This window comes from Equus caballus, chromosome 15 (genome assembly GCF_041296265.1).
Source record: "Equus caballus isolate H_3958 breed thoroughbred chromosome 15, TB-T2T, whole genome shotgun sequence".
Taxonomy (NCBI): domain Eukaryota; kingdom Metazoa; phylum Chordata; class Mammalia; order Perissodactyla; family Equidae; genus Equus; species Equus caballus.
Window position 1 is genome coordinate 73,375,106 of NC_091698.1, and position 26,224 is coordinate 73,401,329.

The 26,224-nt window shown below is 41.2% G+C and overlaps 1 protein-coding gene across 37 annotated transcripts in view; it reads left to right on the plus strand.

Moving 5' to 3' along the window:
* SLC8A1 (solute carrier family 8 member A1) overlaps nt 1-26,224 on the plus strand; it is a 374,846-nt gene that overhangs the window by 36,623 nt on the left and 311,999 nt on the right. For 5 of the 37 annotated variants that reach the window (XM_070234725.1, XM_070234727.1, XM_070234729.1 and 2 more), the window contains exon 1: nt 25,537-25,668. The exons of 9 other annotated variants lie outside the window; for them this stretch is intronic. In XM_070234725.1, coding sequence (XP_070090826.1) covers nt 25,600-25,668 — 69 coding nt within the window. In that variant the 5' untranslated portion in view covers nt 25,537-25,599. Of the gene's footprint in view, nt 1-24,978; nt 25,669-26,224 lie in introns of those variants that run through there. 23 more of the 37 variants (XM_014730878.3, XM_014730882.3, XM_023618386.2 and 20 more) reach the window with 11 other exon arrangements.

Sequence of the window (26,224 nt, forward strand, 5' to 3'; positions counted from 1 at the left end):
TGGTGCTTGTTTATTAGCAAATTTCTTTGCAAAATGTCATGCTGGAGTAGGGATGGGCTTTGTGGGGATATGGGACAAGGATCCTGGTCCTCTAAAGCATGTTGTGGCACAGGATAGGGACAGTCTAGGAAGTGGGTAATAACAAAATAAAGGCAGAACAACTCAAAGTAAAGCCTTAGGTGTAGAAGCTAAAGCTTGTGCAGAAATGAATATAGATGGGACTCAGTACCAGGCACTCAGATGGCTTTTTTTTCTTTCCTGAGGAAGACTGGCCCTGAGCTAACATCTGCGCCCATCTTCCTCCACTTTACATGTGGGAGGCCTGCCACAGCATGGCTTGCCAAGTGGTGCCATGTCTGCACCCGGGATCTGACCCAGCGAAGCCGGGGCCATCGAAGTGGAATGTGCGAACTTAACCACTGCACCACCTGGCCAGCCTCTCAGATGGCTTTTTAAAGTCCAGAGAAGAAAAAAGCCCTGTCATCCAGTGTGCTTACTGCCTAGTTTTCTAAACTTTTGCATCACTTGGTTCCTAGGACATCACATCTCCTCCAAAGTCAATGTTTGTTCTCCTCCAAAGTCAATAGCCATTTATTCTGGTTTCCTCCTCTGATTCTTGCTCTTCTTCTCAATCTTTAAATGTAGGAGTGCTCTGGGCTCAGTCCTCAGACCTCATCTCCTCTTATTTCTACTCTCACTCCTTATTTGATTCTAGCCAGTACTATGGGTTTTTAACAACCACACATATGCAAATAACACTCAAATTTTTATCTCAGGCAACAACCCTGAGTTCTAGGCCCATATACTCAACTGAGAAGTCAACATCCCTACTTGGGTATCTGGTAGGCATCTCAAACTTAATACATTCAAAGCAAAACTTTTCATTTTTATCCCCTGGTTTCCCTATCTTAGTAAATGGTAACTACATTCACCCTATTGCTGAATAGAAAAATCCATCTACCCCTGTTTATTCTCTTTTTCATATATCCCACTTTGATCCATCAGTTAATTCTGTTGTCTCTACCATCCAAATAGATCCCAAATTGGACCACTCGTCTCCCACTCCTAACATCCTAGTGAAAGCCAACAGCAACTCTCTCCACACTGGTCTCCCTGCTTCCGTCATGCCCCTAGAGCAATTCTCCACGGTGGACTCAGAGTGATCCCCTTTAAACATGCCACTCTTCTACTCAGAACCTTCCAGTAGCTTCTGGCACTCTTAGAATAAACTGTAACAACCTCTCATGGTCTTCATCTCATTTCCTATATTTCTGTTGCTTGTTCATTTGGCTCCAGCCACATTGGCTCCTGCTGTTTCTTTAAATGCAAATAAGCCAAATTTCTTTGGACCTCAGGGAATTAGCATTTTCTATGACATCTGCCAGGAATGCTCTCGCCCCAGAAATAGACTTCTCCTTTACTAATCTCTGAGTAAATGTTACCTTCTGAGGTAGGCCTTCTCTGACCACCTTACCTAAACCACTTCTTTGTCACTCTCTATCCCCATAACTTAGTTAACTTTTTTCTAGGGCTTATTACTGTCTAACTTTAGATTATATCTTTGTGTATTTTCAGTCTTCCTCAATTGAAGGCAAGCTTCATAGGGTTAAGACTTTCTTTCTCTATCCTTAAATGAATGCATTGGCTCCAACAGGTATCAAGAATTCACCCTCTGCAAAAACAAAGGAGTTTGGACAACAGTGCATGGTGGCCCCGGGGAAATGGAGACAGCACTCTGCTTTAGGCCTCGGGTTCAGAGCTTTTATAGGGTCTCCTTTGAAGAAGACAAGTGAAAATAAGTTGTACATTGGGTGAAAAGAGGAATCCGCGAATAGGAAAAAAAACATAATTTGTGAAAGAGAACCAAACACTTGCATAAAAAATCAAAATGTTCCACAACTAACCTCAAAATGCTTTAATTGACTTGTAAATAATGCTTTTAATTTCTCATTACTTATTTATTTCCATGCTTTGAAACAAAATCAAAGCTCTTAGAGATAAAACAAGTCTGGGAATATGTTAAGATTGTTAACTATATCTCGAATAGAAAATTGCTTAGAGGAGGGAAATTCCTCCAAACCCCTCAAAAATTATGAAGCATCACAGAAATGTTTTTTGGGGGAAACAGAATTGAAAGTAGGAGAATCTACAGCTTACGTAACGATCTAAAGGAAGCCGTAAGGCTTATTTTGTTTTTCTCCTAGTCAGTCGTCCTAAGACGGCAGTTCTCAAAGTGTGATCTCGGGATCCCTGAACATCTCGGAGACTCTTGCAGGCAGTCCATAGGTCAATGCTATTTTCATAACAATATGAAGATGTTATTTGCCATTTCACTTTCATTTTCTCACAAGTCTGCACTGGAGTTTTCCAGAGGCTGCATGGTGTGTGATATTGCAACAGATTAAATAGAAAAGCAGATATGAAAATCCAGCAGCCCTCGCTTAAGCCAAACATTAGAAATATTTGCAAATATGGAAAACAAGATCGTTCTTCTCACTAAATATTTTTGTATTGGAAAATGTAGTTATTTTCATCAAAATATATTATTTATGTTAACATGTAATAGATATATCTTATTGTTGTTTTTCTGGAATTAATAACTAAGTATTCACAAATTCTTAGTTTTAATTTCTAATACAATAAATATACATATAACCCACATCAGGAAAAGCTCTTTTGTATCCTCACTAATTTTTAAGGTACCATGGAGTCCAGAAAGTTTGAGAACTGCTGACCTAAGACACTAAAGTATCGACAAATAGATTCCTAAATAAATACCTTATAACTTAAATTTAAGACAATGAAGACATAGATATATTTTAACCTTGATCACTTTAGTTAAATACATTTCTCAGGACTCCAGGAAAATTGTGACTTTTTTTTGCATCTATTATATCTTCCTGTTTCCACAAAGGTTTTTAGTGTAGACCCAGACAATTGTTTCAGCTTATTTACCCCTGCAATTAACTAAAGCTTTCAAACATAATCCAAGTGGAAACCCACGGAAAGTTTTAAGATCTAGCCTTGTGGCCATGAGCACAGGCTTCCAGAACCAAACTGCTTCAATTTCCTCAACCCTTCTATGCTTCAGTTTATTTAGCTCTGAAGTATGGATGATATTAGTACCTAAATCAAAGGGCTGGTAAGAGAATTAAATAACTTCAGACTTATAAAGTATCCAGAACACAGCTAGGCACATTTCATAAATATTAGCTACTTTTATAGTTAATATAGAAATGTTAGTTACCATTATGTCATCACTGAGAATAATACCAAAATAATATCAGGAACTGTGAAAGAAAAAAGGAAAGCTGACGTTAAAACTTGCAGAAGTATTGGGATTTCAAAGTAATTAGAAATTGTAAAATAAATTTAATCTTACCAATGAGACAGTATCCTTTTCTGAGAAATTATATATGTTTTCATCCAAAAGTAAATTTCTCCTTCTGGTACTCTATCCAGTAACCACGTGATAAGGTTATATTATGCAGATGAAATATATGCCCCAAAGAAGAAAACAGAGACTGCACACTATGAAGATCAGAGCTTATAGAAAAGACAATCTCAGGGCCGCCCGGCGGAGCATTGGAAAGTGCACACGTTCCACTTTGGCGACCCAGGGTTCACGGGTTGGGATCCCAGGTGCAGACATGGCACCACTTGGCAAGCCATGCTGTGGTAGGCATCCCGCATATAAAGTAGAGGAAGATGGGCACGGATATTAGCTCAGGGCCAGTCTTGTTCAGCAAAAAGAAGAGGATTAGCAGCAGATGTTAGCTCAGGGCTAATCTTCCTCACAAAAAAAAAAGAAAGAAAAAGAGAAAATCTCTTCGTCCTAAGTATATCATCTCCTGATAACATTGCTTCCCAAGCCAGGGTGCCATATTTAAAACCATATGGCTGGAGAATAATTGCCCTGTCAAAGGATAATGAGAGTCAATGAAAACCAACCTTGTAGGAAGGCAGTCTATTGAGAGAGACAGTCTCATCATTTGCACTACAGGAAGGACAGCAGAGAGAATAGTCTTAAATGGAATATCCCATATCATGTAAATTAGTTCTAGGTCTATAATTTATAAAGTTATAATTGTGGCATGTTTTCAATCCTAAATTGATATATGCCTATATCTATATTGAATATCAATTCGTATGAGAATTAGGATCACTAAACAGAGTTTTGAGAGTGGCAGAATTTGGTTCAATATAAGAAGAAAATATGAAAGAGCAGAGTTGGTTGCCCCCCTTTTCTGAGGTAATGAGTTCTCCACCGTCGGGTGAATAAAAGGAAAAGTCTATATCTTTCTAACAGAAAAAAATCATAGGCCCATCTAAGTATACTGTTTATGCATTGCATTAATACTCTAGGAAACAAACCCATTACCCTTCAATTGTCTATAACAGAAATAAACTGCTCTATGTGGCAACTTATTTCATATTCTGGACAACTCTCATTCATTATTCCACAAATATTTAGAGACCAAACATTCTTTTGGGAACTTGAAATATAATAATGAACAAAACATAGAAAATCTCTGCCTTTACATGACATATTATTTTGAGACAAGGAAGATTAATAAATAATAAGCAAGTAAAATATATATGTGTCAGAAGGTGTTATGTGCTATAAAGAAAAATAAAGCAAGGAAGAGAGAGAAGGAAAGTTGGAATGGAGGTGAGAGGGTGTTAGCCGGTTAAATAACGAGGGAAGGACATTTCCAGAAGAAATAGAAGAAGTGGGAGTGAGGATTTTAGGAAGATTCATATTTAGCCATGATTGAAATTTGCTATCTAAAATTATGCTAAATGAATTTAATTTGTTTATAATTAGGTATTTATTATGTTTAAGTCTTTACTATTCCAGGCTAAATATCTTCAGTTCTTTCATCATTTACCATGTACATGATTTCTAGATCCTCTGTGTCTTGGGTCTCTCCCTTGGACACACCTAGCCAGGAACACTATGCTCAAAGTTGCAGAGCAGAATGGGAAAATTACCCACCACCCCCATTGTGCATTCTGTCTTCTGGAATGAGCACTACTTCTTTCAGGATGCCTCCCTGACTCACAAATATGAGTTATGTGTCCCCTCTATGCATTATCTTAGCCATATTATGCTGTATTGTAGCTCACCATAAACTTGGCAGGCTCCAGGCTGCCTTCTAAGCCAGAGCTCCACAACAACAGATAGTGCGTATATTCTGTTCCATCACTGTACTCGACAGATAGAAGGTGTTCGCAAATATTTCTTCAGTTGGATGAATTAATATCCCTCACCAATCTATCCGTCTATAATTTTAGTCTCCACTGGTTGGACATGTGAACTCGAGGAGGGCAGTAAGTTTCACTGCGTTTCCTGCTAAACCCACAGCATCTAGATCCGGCCTGGTACATAGTAGGCACTCAAAAACCATTTGTTGGAGAACTATGCATCTTTGAAACAGCCAAGAGGAGTGTGGGGTAACAACAGCTAGGATTGGGTAATTGGCAAATAATTCTAAAAACTCAGCCTTATATTCACAGAGTGCTTTATGTTGTATCAAGTGCTTTCTCATGTGTTCTCGTACAATCTCACCAGCTCCGCAGGGTAGGTGGGATGGAATACTTCATTTCCACTCTATCAAAGAAGCAATTTTATGATGAGCACAGAGATTAAAGATGATTGTGAGTGGTAGATGTTATCAGGCTCGACTCCAGATCTTCCAGTTCAAGGTCTTATGGTTTTTTCCTCTACAGCACGCAAAGATGAGTTTTCTGCAGGGTTGCCATGTAAAATGGACATTTCTTTCTCAGATGCAGGTCAGAAGGTCACTATTGACAGCACTTGGTTTTCCATACCACTTGGATTCCTCTGCTTTCATGCCCATGTTTATAATGCCCCTGGTTTGTAGGTCAAGTTTGTTCACAGTCAAGCTCAGTCCATTCCTTTCCCAAGCCGGAAGAGTGCTCTATCCTATATGCTTGACGCTCTGCCCTTTTCATCTATTAGATGCATCATAGCTGACTTTTAAAATTTCTTAATTTTTAAAGATTTGCCAGCATGATATAGAAACACGTATGTTGAAGTTTTGATTAAAAAAATGAATCTTGCCCTATGTTGCCTAAGTTACCTGATATTTTCACTATTTGTAATTTCAAAAAAACCTGTTTCGAGTCATTGCAATTGCAGTAATCATTTCAGATTTCCTGTCAACCTTACTACCTTGGGGTGCATGAATAGGGTATTTCCAGACGCCTGTGGTTGGTAACTTCTTATTTTAATGAAGGGCGTGCTTTCTCTATATGACTGATGGAGAAACATTATTTTTAGGCAGCAATAGCAATCCAGTGTGCTTAGCTCACAATTTATTACAATCTCAGTACATAGGGTGATGGGGGACGGAGTGTGTCCCCCGTTCACAGGAGCTGAAATTGTGCTAGAGCTGCGCGAGTTTAGACATTGACGGATAAGGTAATTTATTCCAACAGAAATGTGGTGGCAGAGAATTAAGTAAGATATTCCCTGTGTGGTTAAGACCTGTCAGATAAGACTTTCAAGGTAGAAAAGAAGTGAATGGGACTAATATGGGAATGCAGTGGTCAAGCAGGCAAAAAACGGATTTTAGGTTAAAAAAATCCTGGGTCCAAGTTCTACCTTAGGGATTTATTTTCTGTGTAAACATGGGCTTTTCTCTTATCTGTAAAATAAGGTTATCAATACTTATATCAGAGGGTGGTTCTAGAGATTAAATAGCATAATATGTATAGAGTCTCCATGTACCACAGAACATTAGAAGTGGTGAAAGTTTCTATTTGAGAAACTAAACCTTCAGTGTAAAGTTTCCAGCATCCTGGTTCAGCGTAAAATCAGCAATTTCACAGGTGATAAGAAGCATCAAGTCGAGACACAAAATTTTAAAAGTTGGGTGGCAGAAATCATAGTAACAGCAAAACCACTTATCTGTAATCTATATGCATGTGATCTATATGACATTTTGTAATCTGCTTTTAACAGAATATTTGTTCACGTCAATATAGATCTATATTCTATATTGATCTATAAGTCATTCTGTTCATGTCAACACGGATCTAAAATTCCATTTTTAATGGCTGCCCATGGTCTTCATAATGAGTTGGACAGCCTCTTGTTAGATTTAGATTGTTACACCTAACATTTACATGTAACGTGTTACATTTAGATTGTTTGCAATAATTTTTTCCTATTATAAACAACGCTATGTTGAGTTTCTGTGCATTTATATTTGTGAATAATTTTAAATTATTTTCTTAGGATAAGCTACTTGAAATAGAATTATTCTGACTAAGGGTATGCACATTAAAAATTGTATAAAGTTTGCCAGATTGCCTTCTAGAAAAATGGTTTAAATTTTACATAACAGAAAATTTTTAAGTCTCTACAATGTATGGCGCTTTAATTGAATTAATGCTGTTTTTAATTTTTAATGATATGTTGCTTTTCAAAGAGGGTAAAATATGTAAAACTGTGGATTAAATCAAATAAGAGAAAATAGGCAAATAGCATGTATAGGTATGATTTAGTGAAAGTATTAAAACACTGTTCAAATCAAACTTAGGGGACCCAAACAGTTGATGAGAGTGTAGAGGAGGAAAAAGAATTTTCCCTCTATCCTTCTTGGTTCCTGCCTGAGACCATCCTGTAATAAAAGACAGATTAACAGGAGAAAAACAAGCAGCAGTTTAATAACATGAATACCTCATGTATACAGGGGAGCTACCCAGGAAAACCGAGTAGCTCCCTGAAATGGCCCAACCCATCACCTTAAATATCATCTCCAGTTAAAGGCAAAATAAAGATGTTGGTGGAGAGGGGAGTCTGGTTATGGGAAGTTACCAGGAAAAGAGCAGTCAACAAAGGTAAGGTTGTTATGCAGATTTAAGTCATTGCCTTCTCCATTGATAAGAGTGTCCAGAGATTTAGTCATCCTTCTCTCCCTGGTACAGAGAGGGAGCTGTTGTTAGTGCCATCAAGTCAATTCTGACTCTTAGCAACCCTGTGTACAGCAGAGCGGAACACTGCCCAATCTTCTTTGCGCCATCCTCTCACCTTTCGGCTCTATATCAGACAATGCTCTGCTGCTATTCATAGAGCTTCTATGGCCCGTTTTTATGGAAGTGGGTGGCCGAGTCCTTTTTCCTAGTCTGTGTTATTCTGGAAGCTCCATTGAAACCTGTCCACCATGGGTGAACTTGCTGGTATTTGAAATAGCTTTCAAACGGCAAAGCTTTCCGCATCACAGCAACATGCAGCTGCCACAGAAAGGGAGACACCCGTACAAAATAGAAGTTTCTCTTATAATTGTAAATATCTCTTAACAAAAGGGTAACTTCTACTGGGTTTCCAGAGCTTCTCCCTGTGTCTGCTGTTTCTTAAAAATAATCAGCCTAAAATAACTCCTATGCCGAAGAGGCATATTTTGGGGTGGCAAATTCTCCTCCCATTCAAGAGAAAGTTTTTCTCTTAAGAATTCCAATTAGTAAATTATGAAGTAATGATAGATAAAATATTACCAATTTAAAATCTCTAATGAAATAAACAATCTAGGCAATAATCATCAATGGCTGCTAAAAACACTAGTTGGGGAACTTTATAATAGAGAATCAAGTTGGTGATACCTGAACACACTAATAAGTTTAAAAATACAAAAAGAGGGCAGCCAGACATTATTTGATTCTTGATATGACAAAAATGGAAAATATATACACCACACTCCCTATGACACAGTCATGCCAGTTTAGCATCTAAGTTTATGGAAAAGATGGGGGACAGAAATCCATTAAGATACCACAGCAATGCAATGAGCAAATTCCAGAATGTGTGAAACCTGACAGAACAAAGGACTTGATTTATTAGCACATTAAATTGCAAGAATGAAAAGAGAGGAGAAATTTATAAAGAGGGTCTTAAAGACATTTCAAACATTTAATGTTATTTGGATCATTATTCTTACACACCTACTGTAAACATATTTTTAATGAGAGAATCCTAGAAATTTCTACACTGGATGATTTTTGCTCTTTTTTTTGTTGAGGAAGGTTAGCCCTGAGCTAACATCTGCTGCCAATCCTCCTCTTTTTGCTGAGGAAGTTTGGCCCTGAGCTAACATCCGTGCCCATCTTCCTCTATTTTATATGTGGGCCGCCTACCACAGCATGGCTTGCCAAGCTGTGCCATGTCCGCACCCGGGTTCCAAACCGGTGAACCCTGGAACACCAAAGCGGAACGTGTGCACTTAACTTCTGTGCCACTGGGCAGGCCCCTATTGTTCATTTTATAAGCTTGATAATATTGTTGCAGTTATGAAAAACAAAGAATCTTCTTTTAGAAATATATATTGAAGTAATGTCACTGCACAAAAATGGGGTTCTCCCACCCAGTGTGCATTAACAAGCCAATTAATTATGGCATCAGCTTTGGAGGAGAAATCAGCTTTATTCTGCCAGATTGATCTGCAAGGGGACAGAGGACATATGCCCTCAGATCTATCTCACCTATTCAGGATTTGGGGAGAAATTTAAGAGATTCAGGAGAACAGACTAGAACGTGGAAATGCTGGCAGGACAGATTTTGATTGGTGGGCTTCAAGCATTGTGGTAAGGGTTTAAACATTTATGATGAGGTTCTAAACTTTTAGGGTAAGGTGAGGAAGGAATTTTAACACCAGATCTTCCTGGACTGATGGACCCCTTGCTTCTGATAAGAGTCCAACTTCATTTATTTATTTATTTTTTTCTGAGGAAGATTCGCCCTGAGCTAACATCTTTTGCCAATCCTCCTCTTATTGCTGAGGAAGCCTGGCCTTGAGCTAACATCCGTGCCCATCTTCCTCTGCTTTATATGTGGGATGCCTACCACAGCATGGCTTGCCAAGTGGTGCCATGTCCGCACCCGGGATCCGAACTGGAGAAACCCCGGCCGCCGAAGCAGAACATATGAACCCAACCGCTGCACCACCCGGCCAGCCTCAAATCTTTCTCTATATTATATATGGCTTGCCGCCGCAATATGGCCAAAGAGTGTTGCAGGTCTGTGCCGGGCATCCAAATCCATGAACTCTGGCCACCAAAGTAGAGCGTGCCAAACTCAACCATTACAGCAGGGGGCCGGCCCCAGAGTCCAACTTTTAAATTCTGCTCATGTCCTGGTTCTTTGGTTCCACGAGGAGGAGAATCTTTGGTTCTGAGGTTAGTTCAGGTCAAGATTTCTTCTGTGCCTGCTCTGGCTACGTGACTTTGCAAATTTTCTGAAAGACAATTTCTTAATCACTCTGTTGATAAGAGATGAGGTCTCTTCAAACTGGCTCTAAATGGGCCCCAGGTTACTGTAATTACTGATGAAATAAGGTGATATCCAGAAGTGGCTTTAAAATAATCAAACCTGAAACATGGAAGGAAGATCTAGATGCGACAAAATTGGCTATTTGTTGTCAACCAGTGAAGCTGAAGATGAGTACGTGGCAACTCATTCTGTTTCTCCCTCTAATTTTATGTATGTTTGAAATTTACTATGATAAAAACTAAAGAAAGTATTTAAACATAGATTATTATCTACAAAAGATTTATGCACACTGGGAATACACAAACTACAGAAAAGAGAAGCTACTTTTAATTAAGAAGAAATTAAAATAAAAACAGAAAATTGTGATAATCCAAAAATTCTGTTTCAGAGGAGCTTACTTAAACTTAATGGGCAACGCTAAGAACCATGTGGAAAGACATGAAAGATCTTCATAATCAAAATAATTAGGTGATTGTTGATTTTAAAAATAACTGGATGGATAGGAAAGAGCATATTTCTGTAAAAAGCAATAATAGTAAACAGTAAAAAAAAATACATAAACACCACATTTTTAAATAAGTAAATGCCACTAGTCAGTGTTATCTCAAAGTTAATCTCTCCAGAGAATATGAATGACTATATTTTGAACGAGATAAAGAAAATTCCCAGTCATGGAGTAGGATGCTGATAATTCCCTATCACCTCTCCTATAAGGTACAATGTGGTCCAAATGATGGAAAGTGAGCCTTGAAACCAAGAGTAAGCACTGAGACTTAGTATCACAAAATCTCAATGTTTGAATGGGGAAAGAAATAGAAATCAATTCCACACTCCCATTCTACAGGTAATCAACCTGAGATCCAGGAACCTGGAGCAATTTGCTTGAAGTTATAACCCATAGTTAATAGTACTTAAATTTATTTTTGCACTGTCATATTGTCCTATATGAAAAAGTCTTTATTCCAGTTTTGTTATCAAAAATTTATTTTGTGCAGGTTACAAAGGTGATAGCATAAAAATTTAATATCATGAATGTAATAGATAAAGATGGTGTACCTACCAGTGAATGTGAAAGTGTCAAGAAAGCCACCATTGTTTTCTTTGGGAAAAAACAGAAAGCAATCAGGAGTTAATTAAAGTGGACAGCATTCTGAAGGGAATAACAAGGACAAAAGTTATTTATGTGAATGTCAAATGCAAAGAGATATTATATGACCTTTAATTAAGGAAGAAATCATCTCTAAAAGGAGCAGAAGGTAGCAAATCATTAGTCTATAGAAGAGAAAAGGAGACAAAGGCGGCAGCTACCAATGTGTTTAATTGAGGGGAGAAAGAAAATTTAGAGTAGTGAATGAAACAGTTTAGCCTTCTATCTTCCTTCCCTCCATACTTTGTAGCACTTAATATCACCATTACCCGCTTGTCAGAAGCAACTCTAATCATGACAATGCAGACCTTTGTTTAGGAAGGCGGTGCTACTGTGTGAGTTATAGATGATGCTCTAGAGGGCACATCCTTTAAGTTTGAATCAGTCCTTTAGTAATGAGATTGGGTTTGCATCCATCCCCTACCACATTCTCAGCTCTGAGCAGGAGACATTTTCAGGATGGGCAGCTCGGGGTTAATAGCAGAGTCTTTGGACAGGTGAAAATTAAAGCTGAACAACCCTCCTGGGGGTCAGCTACATACTATACAGGGCGTGATAAACACTGGGTTCTAATCATTTTAGCCTCCAGCCAGCCTTGGGGACTTCACGCCTCTCCTTTCAGAGGATTTAATCACTGCTCCCCTGGTGTGCGCCAGGTGGGATCTCACTCTTGCATTAATCCACCTTTTGAAACACTTATCCAGCTTCTTTCTTTCTCTCCATATTTTGTTTTTAGATCACCAGTTCCTATAAAACATATCATTAACTAATCTCAATATCTAGAAACTATTATAGCTAATGTTTTCTTGGGCCATTTATAAATGAGTAAATGAGGTCAAGTAATCATAAATAGTTTTTTCAGGTACGTTATACATGTGAATGAAGAAGTTAAGCATCATCCATTGGAAATATAGAGACCAAGTCAAAATTTCCAGCATCTGTCCTCCTTGGGTTGGGGATGGGGTGGGAAGGAGGGAACATTCAACCAACTAACAAGAACTATTAAGTATTCTTATATGCACAGCAGGGACCTGAGGATTGTGGAATGCAAGAAGGTACAGAATCATAACTCGTTTCATTACGAACACTTTATACTTATCATACCAAATGATTCTCACAATAGTGTCAAAAGAAGTAGAAAAGTTATTAGTATCTTCAGTTTGCAAGGGAAGCAAGGCTCAGAGCAGTTGTGAGTTTACCAGCAACTAGTTAGTAGCAGAACTGGAACTACACATTCTTTCCACTCTTCAGGGAGGCGGCAGGTCGCTAACCATCCAACTGGACATAAAAGCTGCAAGGAGGACCCTGGAGTGATTTTCCAGGGATGGGCTCCTTTCCTGCCAAGGCTCCCTGAAGGGGAAATCAGCTCAGAAAATTTTCAGTCATTTTTACTTATCAAAAAGGCCTCATCATTGCAATTGACTCGTTCCTACTCATTGTTAAATTTCAATCTCATAATCAATTCAAATTTCTTCTCCAACTCCTGTCTTTGCCACAACAAACTATATTTGTAAAGCTTTGAGAGTTACAAACCTGGAGAGATTATCAATTCCTTCGGATCCAATTTCCTCCTTTTATAATGAATATGCTATAGCAAAATCATTATTCTGAAATAAAATTAATTGATAACATAACCTATTCTATGAACAATTTTTTCAAATTCTGTATAATAGTCTAACTGTAATATAAAAGGGGAATAAATGCCAATATTTTATAATACACTAATAAATTATTCAATTTATGAAACTCAGGTATGACCATTCTGGAAGATACGGTGGAGCAGTCAGATGCTCGTCCCATTATATAGAACCACCTAGAGGGCAACAGCTACAAATGCTGGTTAACAAGCAATGCTGACATCAGCGAAGTGATTTTCCAAGGTGGTGAACAGCTCTTCTTAAATTCCAAATAAGACAAAGTAAAATCTTTCCTCAATATACACAGTAGTTACATTCCTGGAAAAAATCAGTGTGAGTTAAAATGTGCATAAGATACTTAGTTCTTATAGAAAAAACGGAGTGAGGTTCTAGGCTCAGATAACACGTTTTTCACCTACATGAGTGCCCTGTAGAAGATCTGGCAGTTATAGGGAATGAAGGAACAGTTATTCATTGTATGCGACTGTATCACATATTGCAAGATGTGCTCATCCCTGGCCGTGGCCCAATAAATGTCCATAGCAATTTCCATGTTCTTGTGACAACAATGAAACATCCTCCGTGAATTTCCAAATTGCCCGGAAGGAGCGGTACCGCCCCAGTTAAGAACCACTGCTCTAGAGACTTGGAGAGGAAGCGGGTATGGTCTACCTTCTCCCCACCCTCCTTCTTCTTCACTCCTATTGTGTTCAGCCGGGGAGGGAGGGGAGGAATGACTCTTATCGCAAGGTTGCAGGTCCTTCTTGTGAGTCCTTGCTGTTGACCCATCTTATTGGTTATATGTTCAATGTGGTAGTGTAAAGTCCTCAACTGTCCCCAGTGAAGAGGGACCTCTTACTCAGCATCTCCTCCAAGCTTTGAGGATCTTCTGTGTGGTTTGACTACTATTTTAGGTTCACCCTCAATGGGTGGCCTCACACAAAATCCATCTCATGTCCTGCAGTGGAGTCCTTGGCAGCCCCAGTCTCCTCTCCCCACTATAGCCCCACTGCTGAGACCCAACCCCATTTCTCCCCAGTGGTCTTTCCCATACTCCAGGAGTACACGATGTAGAAGGAAATCAAATGCCAGTCTCTTCTTGCAATCTTCAAAGCAATTCTTTTGGGAGCCTCCTCTCTTTACTTCAAAGACGAGGAACTAGCTGGGTACTCTCCTCCCATAACTCCTAACAGAGTGGGTAGTGTGATGGGTGTGGTCGCTGATTTGTTTATATACCACAACGCAGAAAGTTTTACTTCAAATAAACAGGTAGGAATCTTAAAGTTACAAAATGCATTACTTCCATTCCAGAACTGAGTCAGTGCTTTTTGCTCACTTTGGTTATCAGTATTTCTTCTTACCCACAAGTACGAGTGAGTCATTTAGAAGAGCATGTCTGGAAGCGATCTTGATCTTAAGAAAAAGATCAAAAGACCAAGCCCTACAGTTCTGCACAGGCGGGCCTGCCTTACCCTTTAGCTCCTGCTAACACCTTCTCTCCCTCACTTTCTGTGCTTTACACCCTCTGACCTCCTTCTAGTTCCTTGAGTGCTCCTTTTCATCCCAGGGCCTTTGCACCTGAAGCTTCTTCTGTCTAGAAGTAAAGTGAGGTCATACTCCTCTTCTCCTAGCCAGTTCCCAGTACTCTTTTAGAGCTTTATAGACTCTCCTAAAAAAGGTCAGCGCTTTCAGTTAAAAAAATTATGTAATTTGGTTACTATCTCTTTTCTTCCCCAAAATGAAAGCTCCATTTATTCATGTGTTCACTGATTATTCCCTTATGTATAATTCAGTGCCTTGCTTAATAGTCACTCAAAAATACTCAGTAAAGGAGTGACTGAATGAATGATTGTTATCTATGATTATATAGCTAGCAGGTAACTACCAAAATTCAAGTCCATTTCAGCAAAATTCAAGCTCATATCTGCTCTGATCATGAGACACTGCCTCTAGCAGAAAAAGGAGAGAAGGTTGCAGACTTGTCAGGAAATTCATTAGGCATGTTTCTAATATTAGTATTTATATGTAAATAAAATTGTACTTTATTTATTTAAATAAATTTATTTAAACATTTAATTTTAATTAATCATTAAATACATTGCATTTAGTTAAGTAAAATAAGTAACATTTTACCTTAAAACGAGGTTAAACATCTAAAAATCTAACATATGCTCTCCATTTTAAAAATATATTTTATAATGTCAAGTAGTGCTGGTGTTAAATTAACACTAGATTTCTTATAACGATGAATGTACAGGTTTTAGTTTATGTCAGATTAAGGGTCTATCACAAGAGATGTCAGAAATATACATGAAAAACCAAACCAATTAATTTTATCTTTGGATCTGTTATCCAACAAGTAAGACTGCTTTTAGCAAAACAATGTTCTTCTGAATATATATATATATATATATACACATACATATCTATATATGTATATATACATGATCAAAAGACAAAAAGATTTGATTAAATCTTATGCTTATGTTCAGGTTTCCTTCACTGATTCTGTACATTTCTAAAATACTATTAAAAGCAGCTGTAGTTGGGGGAAGCAAAAGGCTCTTTATAAAGTCTATACTTCAAACTTGGCTCCTCTAGGCTTCCCCACACAGTCGACGTAAATGTCTGGAGATTTACTAGTGGAGTGGTGGGTGGGGTGGGTGTAGGGGGAAAGAATCTTTTCACCTGCTCCCTAGTTACAATTTCCGTCTATGTTGTGGAAAGAAGACCAGATATTCTCAGCTTCCTATAACCCATTTAGAAGGCAGCCACCCAGCCAGGGGGCAGGCAGTGGGAGCAGTAAACTTAAGGTGCAAAGAATAAGGGGGTGCGTTGTCTGTAGAGACTTTAAGCACAATAATAAAACCAACTCAGGGTCATCTCTTTATTATCACGATGCGTCATCTATGTGATGAAATTCTCTCCCTGCCTGCTGGAGCGAACTACCCACCACATACACACTTTAGTACGCTCCTCTTAAAGGAGACTTTTTTCCTAAAATACTAACAGCCTTATAGAAATCATACGTGTTCCAACTGAAACCATCCAGAATGATTCCCCTGAAAATAAACACTCAGTATTTTTTTAAAATACTGGGCTGTGGGGCTGGCCTGGTGGCACAGTGGTTAGTGCACACGTTCCGCTTCTTGCCAGGCCGGGGTCGCCGGCCCGGATCCCCGGTGCGGACATGGCACTGCTTGGCAAAAGCCATGCTGTGGTAGGCATCCCACGTATAAAGTACAGGAAGATGGGTATGGATGTTAGCTCAGGGTCAGTCTTCCTCAGGAAAAAGAGGAGGATTGGCAGTAGTTAGCTCAGGGCTAATCTTCCTCAAAAAAAATAAAAATAAAAAAACTACTGGGCTGAGATGGGGGTGAGGAAGGTAATGGGACCTGGCCAAGAATCGAGCCAAAAAGAGAAAAACTATATTCTTCCCTTTCTTCTCCAGTCATTGTTTAGAGTCCCCCCCTTGGGCTTTCTGTGAGATGATTATAATCATCTCCTGACTGGTCTCTTTATCCCACACTGTGCCCACTTTAGCACATCTCATACACTCCTAAAGATGCATCTTCAAAAAGCACATGTCTGGCTCCAGCACTCACCTGTTTGAAAATCTTCAGAGACTAATTCTAGCTATGAGGCTATACTCCTAGAGGTCATGGCCAGTGTCTAATTCCTGTTTTAATCACCACAGGACTTAGCTCATGGTTCTGAATCATGTAGTTACTCTCTATTTTGCTGCCTGAATATTTAAAAAGTTAGCCAGTAAATGTGCTGCAAAATTTCCTTTAAATGATTGCCCCAAAATGAGGCATGTTCCATTCATTTGTATAATTATTCAAAATTTAAAGTATTTACTCAAATATTTTAAATATTTTGCTTATTTATTGATCATCTATTGTAACTTAGGTAGGCACTTTGCTGTGTTGAATAAGTTTCCATCCAAAATCTACTGTTTCTTGAGCAATTTCTACATTCAGAGGGGTTTTTTGACAAAAGAAACAGGAAGACAAAAAACCTGCCTCTCTTAAGATTCATAAGATACATAATTTAAGTATCTTTTTTAGGCTTCAAATCTATCATTGTTCATTTCAAAAGAGAGTAGCGCATGGGTCATAGTCTGCTTCAGCCTATGAGCCTCTAAGTAGACTTGAAAGCAAGTATATAAGACCCGGCAAATAAAAGACCATGAATGTTAAATGACATTAGAAAAATAAGAGGTCAGCTGTTATTTCCATGAGCTATTTGCAAATTTGCAAATGGGATTTTCCAATAATTAGATATTTGGTCACAGCCAAGAATCATGAATGCGAGTGAGTGTGTGAGTTTGTATGAGAGTAGGTGTGTGAGGGGTATGTATGTGTGTGTGCGCTACATGTATTGGGTAATCTCAGACAAGAATGTAGGAAGAAGGCAAAAGGAGGGGTGACAAAGTCATGGAGGGAAGCACTGGAACCATCGCTAAGTTACACCTGTGTGATCCCCCTCCCTCCTCACCAGCGCTGTTGACTTTGTGGCAAGAGATTCACCCATAAGAACTCAATTGTTTAAAGTTTGCAATCCAGTTGCATTAATAAGATGCTGTTCTTTAAATAAAACCAGAAGGGGGGGTTCAGAATTCTTGCTTCAACTCTGCCTTAGAAGGAACACAAGCATTTTATGTGCAACCTCTGGGAGCTGTCTTTTTGGAACAACTCTTGGGTTTATATTGTACGAATGTGCTCCTGAATGCAGAGATGCAGGCAGTGTGCCCACGCCTCTGCAGCTAGCCCTCATGAAGGCCAGCGGCTTTGAGGCGGGAACTCCTAAAGGAACCTCGACTCGGGGCAGAAACAAAGTATGAAACAAACAAAACACTGTGCTGTATCATTTCATCGGTTTGGGAGTCTCAAAAAAGGGGCGACACTGTCAATGAGACATCCTAACTTCGTTCAGGTCTCTGCAAAGCTGACCACCTAAACCAGGACTTGGTGGCAGAAGATTCTATATTATTTTCTTAGCTTCATTTCTTTCATAGCAGTATCTCCATTTGAGATCCTTTCATGTGCTAATTTGTTTGTTTTGCTTATTGCCTGTTGTTTTTGAACAGAATGTAAGTCCCGGGAGGGTGGGAACTTTGCCTGGTGTTTTTGCTGTTGTATCTCCCGGGTCTGGGACAGCGCCTGGCCCAGAGTAGATCCTCCTAAATCTTTGCTGAATGAATACATGAAGAAATGAATGATCAAGTGAATTAATATGACTATTCTCAACTGCGTTTTATTTATCTCTGCTCTGCTCAGTTTTTTGCCTTTAATAAGAGTTGCTTGATGGCTGACTTTGAACATATCAGGAAGTTCGCAGTTTCCTTGATTTTTGAAAAATAATAAATGAAAATACAAATATAATACCCATAAAATATATGCCCAAAGAGCCCCTCTTCACAGGAAATCAGAGAGTCTCTGACATGCTTACAACTTTGATCAAACAAGAGCTTATAAGTAATTCCTGAGATAACAGGCAATGGGTCAGTTTACAGGCACAAGCCTGAGGCTGGGTCAGATTGCCATCTCTGTGTGGTCTGGCCTCCTGCAAAGTCACAGACAATCTGTCTGTCATCACAGAACAGGTGGCCAGGCAGGACCGTGGGTGTGGATATGGTGACGATGTCAGTTGCTAACCAGGGCCTGCATTGTAGCTACAAGGAGATGATTGCTATTAAGTTGCAATTTGCGCTGGACAGGAGCCAGAGTTTACCCGATAACCAAAATCCATCTTCTGTCCACATAGGCCAGTCCCCCTACAGGGGACAATATGTGTTTTATTAATTCATCTACCATACACCAGAAACTGCTCTAGATGCTGGGGATGGAGTGTTCAAAAAGGCAGACAGAGGCCCTGCAGCTGTGGACTTGACTTTCTTGATCATATCTTCCAATCCGCTAATACGTCTTTGTTAGGTCAATTACAATAGCCACCTGCGCCTCTTGGAGACTTAAAAGGGCCTTCAAACATTTGTAAGTTCTCTTAAATTTCTCAGAAAAATCTCTATTTTTATATTCTATTAAATAGCAATGTTCAATGGAGCAGCGTAATAGCAACAGCATTGTGTCAGATGTAAGGAGATTTTTTTCCCTTGTCTTTACCACGAATTAGCTATTTGATGGTAGGCCAGTGGTTCTCAGTTCTGACTGAACCTTAGAACTACCCAGGGAGCTTAAAAAAAATCCCTGTGCCCATGCTCCACTTCAGACCAATAGGAAGACAATCTCCAAGGGTGGGCCTGGGCTGCAATATTATTTTAAAACAATGCAACTGATACTCCTGGGTAGCCAGGGTTGGGCAAATCTTGTACTTTCTTTCTCAGTCTGTAAAAGGAGAGTAATTACAGCTCGTCTAACTAGTTCATAAGGATTTCTCATATAAAAATTAGGTTGTAAATCCCAAATAATTTTAATATCTACACAAATAACTTGTTTATTTTGGCCTACACTCTCAAATATTCTGAAACATATCCAAAGATGGTTAAGCTTTTTTTGTGTGACAGGGTAATATTTTAAGAGAAAGGGAAAAAAGAATGTAGTTTCTGAACTTTTCTTGCCCATGATTGCTAAGGACTCGTTAGGTCACACTACGTAAGATTGTGAGTTTTTAAAGAGGTGAAAGTATATAGTTTCATTATTTCCAGACATTTCCAGTTGTAGCAGAATCAGCATCATTAAAACCAGGGATCAAGACATCCATAAATTCAGTCTATTTTCCCCTTAAGTATCTTGTTATGAACATTTTCAAGGGCTACTGTCTGGGCACTGCAGTAACCACTAAAACACTGGCCGTTCTCAGAAGATTCTAATCAGTGGCCAGCAATTGAAGGAGCAGTGAGGGAGCTATACATCATAGACAATGCCTTAGACAAGAGATTTATTGAAAAAGCTGAAGTGCAATCTCTCAGGGACATTGTTTCAGAACAGGATTGCGAGGAAAAACTGCCTGGTACAGAGCACCCCAGGGCCTTCCTGTTGAGTCCCCATTGATGGAGAATCCTTGAATCAGTGTTGAGGAAAGTTTGTGCAAACTTAGCAAAGAAGTTTATGCCCTACAGTTAAGATCTTCTCTTAATAAAATTAACGTGACAAGCAAAATCTTTGTTGCAGTGAAATTTCTTTAAAAGGCCTCTATTGGAAATTAAACTCTCAGATTATAATAGAGATGGAATCAAGCTGATATTCAGATATAAAGGAAAAGAAATATTGTGATCTAGCAAGAATATGGTGTTCCCCATAATCAATCATGTAACCACACTCTGTACTTACAAAATCACAAGCAGCTTCTTTCATTACAGAGAAAGTACTCTCGTACTCTAGAGGCATCCATTGTCCTGGATTATTCACTGGATAGAATTCTGCATAACAAAAATAATAGTATAATCATTATCGATAATGAAAGGGCCTGATTATGTAGAACCTAATGATATAGAAACTTTGTTTTCTTTATGGATATCATTTTTGTGGAACTTTACCAATCATAGTAATAACAACATCATTTATTGATGTGATTAGGAACTATGTCAAGCATGTTACATACATTTTATTCTTCCTATAACTCCTTGAAGGAGATTCTATGATCTGGTTTTCCAGACAAGGATGTTGTAACTCAGAGAGTTTAAGGAACTTCCCCAAGTTCACACAGCCAGAGGTGAGATTCAAACCCAGATATTCTGACTCCAAAGCCTTAACTCTAACCAGTTTCTGTTCTTTTCTGACCTACCGGTTGCTCTAAACAATGATTCTGCCACTGAATTACTCATTGGTAACCTCACCATTGGTAAGGTTGTGGGATACAGACTAGATTATGTCCTTCATGTAATAAGGAGCAGAAATGAAAAATGAAAGTGTCAGGATTTTGTACAAGTCCAACCGTCAACTATAAGTTGCTCAAATGCAGAAGTGCAGGCCCCTGGTGTCCAAAGACTGTGACAAATTCAGAGGAAGTGGGTGACCCCACAGCGATGGAGCCCAGGGGAGGATGGGTTATAACTGTGAGTCTACCAGGAAACTGCTCCCACCCAGCAGCTGGGCCCACTTAGGAGATGGGGTTTAAGGGTGGTGCTCAACCATCAAAACAAAACAGAGAAGTAAATCTTACTTGCAGGAACAAGAACCCAGGGAGGAGGAACCTTGGCACTTAGAAGTCAACAAAAAATCCCCATAGTCACCCCTGAAGCGAAAATCCCTGGATCCAATCAATGCAAAGAAAAACTGGCCCACCAGTCCACCTGAGGTTCTAGGTGTGGGAAAATAGCTAATGCTAAACTCCTCTTGCTGGCTGGGCTGGGCGCTATACTACTTTTTCTTATGTAAAAATCAGTATCAGACTGAGCCCAAGAATGAGCAGATTGCTGAGTGGTGAAGACTGGCAGAATAGGAAATGAGGTGGAGAATGAATAATTCTACATTAACACACTTAAGAAGCCCCACCACTGAAAAAGACAGTAGCGGTACCTCTGACCTAAGCAATTCAAAGTGAAAATGTAAGGAATTACAATAAAATACTTGTTTTCCCTATGATGAAAATTACTGGGTGTTTTAGTAAAATACTTTTAAAAATTGAGGGTACCCTTGATCACATGTCTGATTTTTCTGTAGACTGGATAAAAAAACTAGAGCCTAATTCACAACATCGTCACTTGAGCTAAAAATGAGTTTACTAAGAGACCCCTGAAGGTCTTCAGGGAAACAGTTCATTAGAATCTGAACAGTCTTTAGAACACGTGTGTCAAATCTTAGTGATATACCCAGGAGTTCCCAGAGTGGCCAAGGCATACTGCTTTGGATAGATATCAGTGGAGACCCATAGCTCTGAGTCTCAAGTCCAAGGAAAGAATGGCAATCAGTATTCAAGACTACAATTAAGAAGTACTGTTGCCATTGGAATGTAAATCACCACCTTCCTACATATAATATTTCTTCTTTCCAAAGCATAGCCTGCAGCAGCCTCACCATTTCCTTACCTAGAGCCTTGTGCCAGCGATGTAGCCTTTGACAATTCTTGCAATAAAAATCCAGCCATGTATGACATTTAGGAGGGAGCAAAAGGTTTGATTTGCCTTGGGGCCCTGCAACCCTTTTAAAGATGCCTTTAATGAGAAATGAAAGGAAAAAAAAAAAAGTTAGGGGTTCAGAAATTGAGCCAAAACAAAAAGGGTGCCACATTAATAGGCACGAGGCTGCCTTTTAATAGTTCTAGGTAAAGGGAGGACCATCTAATGTAGATTTTCCCCCCGAGAATTTAAATTAACCTATGTATCAGTCTAGATTGAAAGGATGAGGAATAAAGAGGACCAAGAGGTAGCCTTAGTGCCTTCTCAGCTGCTCAGAAGATGGGCTTTTGGCACCACTGGAATACAGACGTTTAAGAATAGGGCTCTAGGGGCCGAACCCGGTGGCACAGCGGTTAAGTGTGCACGTTCCGCTTTGGCATCCTGGGGTCCGCTGGTTCAGATCCCAGGTGCGGACATGCCACCACTTGGCAAGCCATGCTATGACAGGCGTCCCACATATAAAGTAGAGGAAGATGGGCACGGATGTTAGCTCAGGGCCAGTCTTCCTCAGAAAAAAGAGGAGGATTGGCAGATGTTAGCTCAGGGCTAATCTTCATCGAAAAAATGAACAAATAAATAAAAAAGAACAGGACTCTTGTCACCTCAGGTCACAAGCGTGATTACGCTCTCAAGAAAACCTGAGTTTTCCTAAGTGGTCCATAATAGCAATAACGGGCCACACCTTTTCCACAAAATCTATCCCAATGAGATGTAGTCCACTCACATTTTCATTTAGCTCTTTCACTCAGCTCCTTCACTTAGCTTTGTCCTATTTCCTATGGGTGGAGTATGTAGTTATACGCTTTTCTCAGTGTCATTTAGAAAGCTGACGCTTCTGTCCAAGCCCCTTCCATTGAATGTGAGCCAAATGTCTGCCTCTTGCACTCCGTTGAAGTCAGGACCCTAAGTAATTCTTGGCTGAGGATGCACTCTAACAGAGAGATGGTGACCTTCTGTGTCTCCCCACATGTCATTCTGTTTACACCCACTAGTCAGTGCAGTCTAACAAAAAGTTTGTGTGGAGAGTGTCTTCCAAGAAAATTTAACTCACAGTGAGGAAAGGAAAATGTTCTTAGAGAGGAATGATTCCTGGGAATATACAAGACAAGAAGCAGCTTGGAGTTTCCTCCAGCAAGCTGAGTGTCCACAACCACCAGATGGACGCAACAGACCCTCGCTCATTAAAGTGTGGTCCTCATGCAGGCCCCATCGACATCACTTGTAAGTTTGCTAGAAATGCAGATCCCAGGCCTGTTCCAGCCCGACTGCATAAGAACCCACAATGTGCACGTGATCCATAGGCACATTCGTGTTTGAGGAGTATTGACCTGGAACAGTGATTCTCAACCTTGGTTATGCATAGGAACTAACCAGGGAACATGAAAAAAATTACTGATGCCTGGGTCCCACCCCCAGAGATTCCGAGTTAATCGGTCTGGAGTGTGACCTAAGCGCTGGGGTTTTTAAAAGCTCCCAAGGAGATTCTGAGGCGCCTTCAAGGTCGAGAGCCACCGGCATAGAGGCAGCAGAAGGCCACTTTCATTTCCCCTCTTCACCTTATAGTCAAACAGTGGGATTCCTGGAGGCAGAGTCTCTCTTCTCCTACGGCCTGGAGGCCCCAGAGCTGCACTGTAAGTACGGGGGGGGGGAAGAATCCTACTGAGGAATTAACTTTCTGCCTAATGCTCCGCAGCTCCCTCCTTCTCCCACCTTCCCCACATAGCTACCCCTGATCCTGCACACCTGGGCTAACCACACCAGTGGTGAATATCAACTGGTGCTTTAACAATACAAACTTGTGAGTCCCACTTGAAAGCAACAACATCAGAGTCTCAAGACTGGAAGCTAAAATCTGCATTTTTAACAAGCTTCCCAGGTGTGACTGATGTGCATCCAGGTTTGTGAACTCCACAGTAGGTCTAGCCTCTCAGCCTGCCAAGTCATTAAGGATTTGTAAAGATGAATGAGCTGTCAAGAGAGCAAGGGCCTGATGCAATGCTCCTTTATTAATTATGGGGAAGTGATGTATTGGCAATGATAATGCTTCTCTTGGAAAGGGCAATGAATGGTTCGTCGATTGCTGCATTAGATCTGTCCCAACTCAACCTTAATGCTCAGCTTTTACTCCTCTCTGTAGTTTAAAAGCTGCACGGCTTTCACGTTAAACAGCCTCATGGTCTGTATTCCCAGGTGAGCTGCAATCTTTGAGGGAAATACCAACACGGAGAATCTCTCTGAGTTCTTGGCTGGGGAATACCTCTCCCCCAACCCCCATATCCTTATCTGCTTGTATCAGCAGCTACTAGCCAGCGTATTGCTATGCATGTCTGACATGCAGGAAAAACACGGAGTGAGGATTTCAGAGAAAATCACTGAGAAATCCTCAGATCTCTTTGCTCAAAGAGAGCTTCCATTAGCAGGGGGCTAGAAAGTGGAGGAAGAAAGATGTATCTGGATTGACAATTTCAGAGGTGAGAAACAGGTAGGCGAATTGGGGTTGAGGTTCTGTCTGTGGGTGAGGCGAGGAAGGCTGACCAGAAAAGTTGCAGTGCCCGTCTGCGCGTGCCATCGAAGGGCTGGGTGCTGGAAAGAGCGCTAGCGCGGGGCCAGCACGCACTGCAGGGCCGGGAGCCGGGGGCAAACCGAAAAAGCTCAGCGGCACAGGCTGGGAGGCTGCAAGAGCGCCCCAGCCGCTCGGTGCTCCAGAGGCGCGCCCGCTCTATCCCATGCGGCCGCCCGGGGCCAGGGGCGCCGGGACGCGCCGGTCGCGGCGGCCGCGGGGCCGAGCGCGCGTGTGAGCGGCGGGCGGGCGAGTGTGCGCGGGCGGGAGGGCGGGGAGCGCGCGCGCCGCCCGGGCCCCGGCCCTCCCAGCCTCCCGGCCTCCGCGCCTGCCTCCCGCCCGCGCGCACCGGCTGCCCGCCGCCGCCGCCGCAGCTCCTGCTCGCGCCGGCGCTGCACGGGAGCCTGCCCGCCGCCGCCTGCTTTGTGCTTCCCCCCCGAAGATGGGAGCGACCTCTTCCTGATCTGGAGCTATTTAAAAGGAGGGAGCGCGCGGCAGTTCCTCCTCGCGTGGAGGAACGGGGGAAGGATCCATCCACACTCCCCCAAACCAGGTAGGATCCTATGATGGGCAAGCAGAAGGGATTTGGTCAGACACCGCCAACTATTTTCCATTTATTGTTCATAAGGCTACTCTTACCCCGCTTTGGCAAAGGACCGGTTCCTAAATGGTATGTGTTTCTGTGTGTGTCCCTACACGTTTTTTGGGGTGTCCGCGCTTCTCGGGGAGTGAAATTGCTCTGGCTGGTGCGCCTGGGCGTGAGCGTGCCTGCCTGCCAGTGCCGGCTGCCGGTAGAAGAAAGGGCTGCTAAGGAGAGATGCTGCACCCTGCACCGCGCTGGGCTCTGAGGATTCGGGGCGCGAAGAGCTAAGTCCATCCGGAATGCAGCGCTGCTGGGGATCCAGGCCTCCCCACCCACTGGACTCTGCTCTGCGGTCATCCCTCCTCCTGGTAATCCCTGGGGTCTCCCCCAACGCCACACTTGCGAGTCCCCTCTTTTCTGGCGAGCGCTGGGTGCTCCTTCACCAAAGACTGCGGAGAGGAGGGAGGTGTGGCCGGGGCAGGGGGGGACCGGCAGGGGAGAAACGCAGCGGGGGAGTGGGCTGAAGGGTCCCTGTTTCTGGGCACGATGCTGGGGTGTGCGTTGGGGATTCTGCACGCACAGGCATCTTTCCCCAAGAGATTCGAAGGGAACTTTGCAGCTGCATTATCTGCCTCTGGAGCTTTGCTGGCTCTTGGGAAAATGGTCTGTGTTCTGAGATGTGAGGATATCCTTCTTGGCTCCTCCTTAAAGAAGAGGGAGGTCTTATGGGTGGACAGTCAGCTAAAGAAACCAAACCTGCCCAGGCGATGCTTTTAAAAATACCGTGTGTGTGCATCCTTGATTTTTAAAATCCCCCCTCCCCCGTGGATTCTGTCGACTGTTTGATGAATGGCTTGGGCTGACAATTCGTATTTCCCTCTCCAGACAAAGTGGCAGCGGTTGGGTTGAGAGCAGAGTGACCAA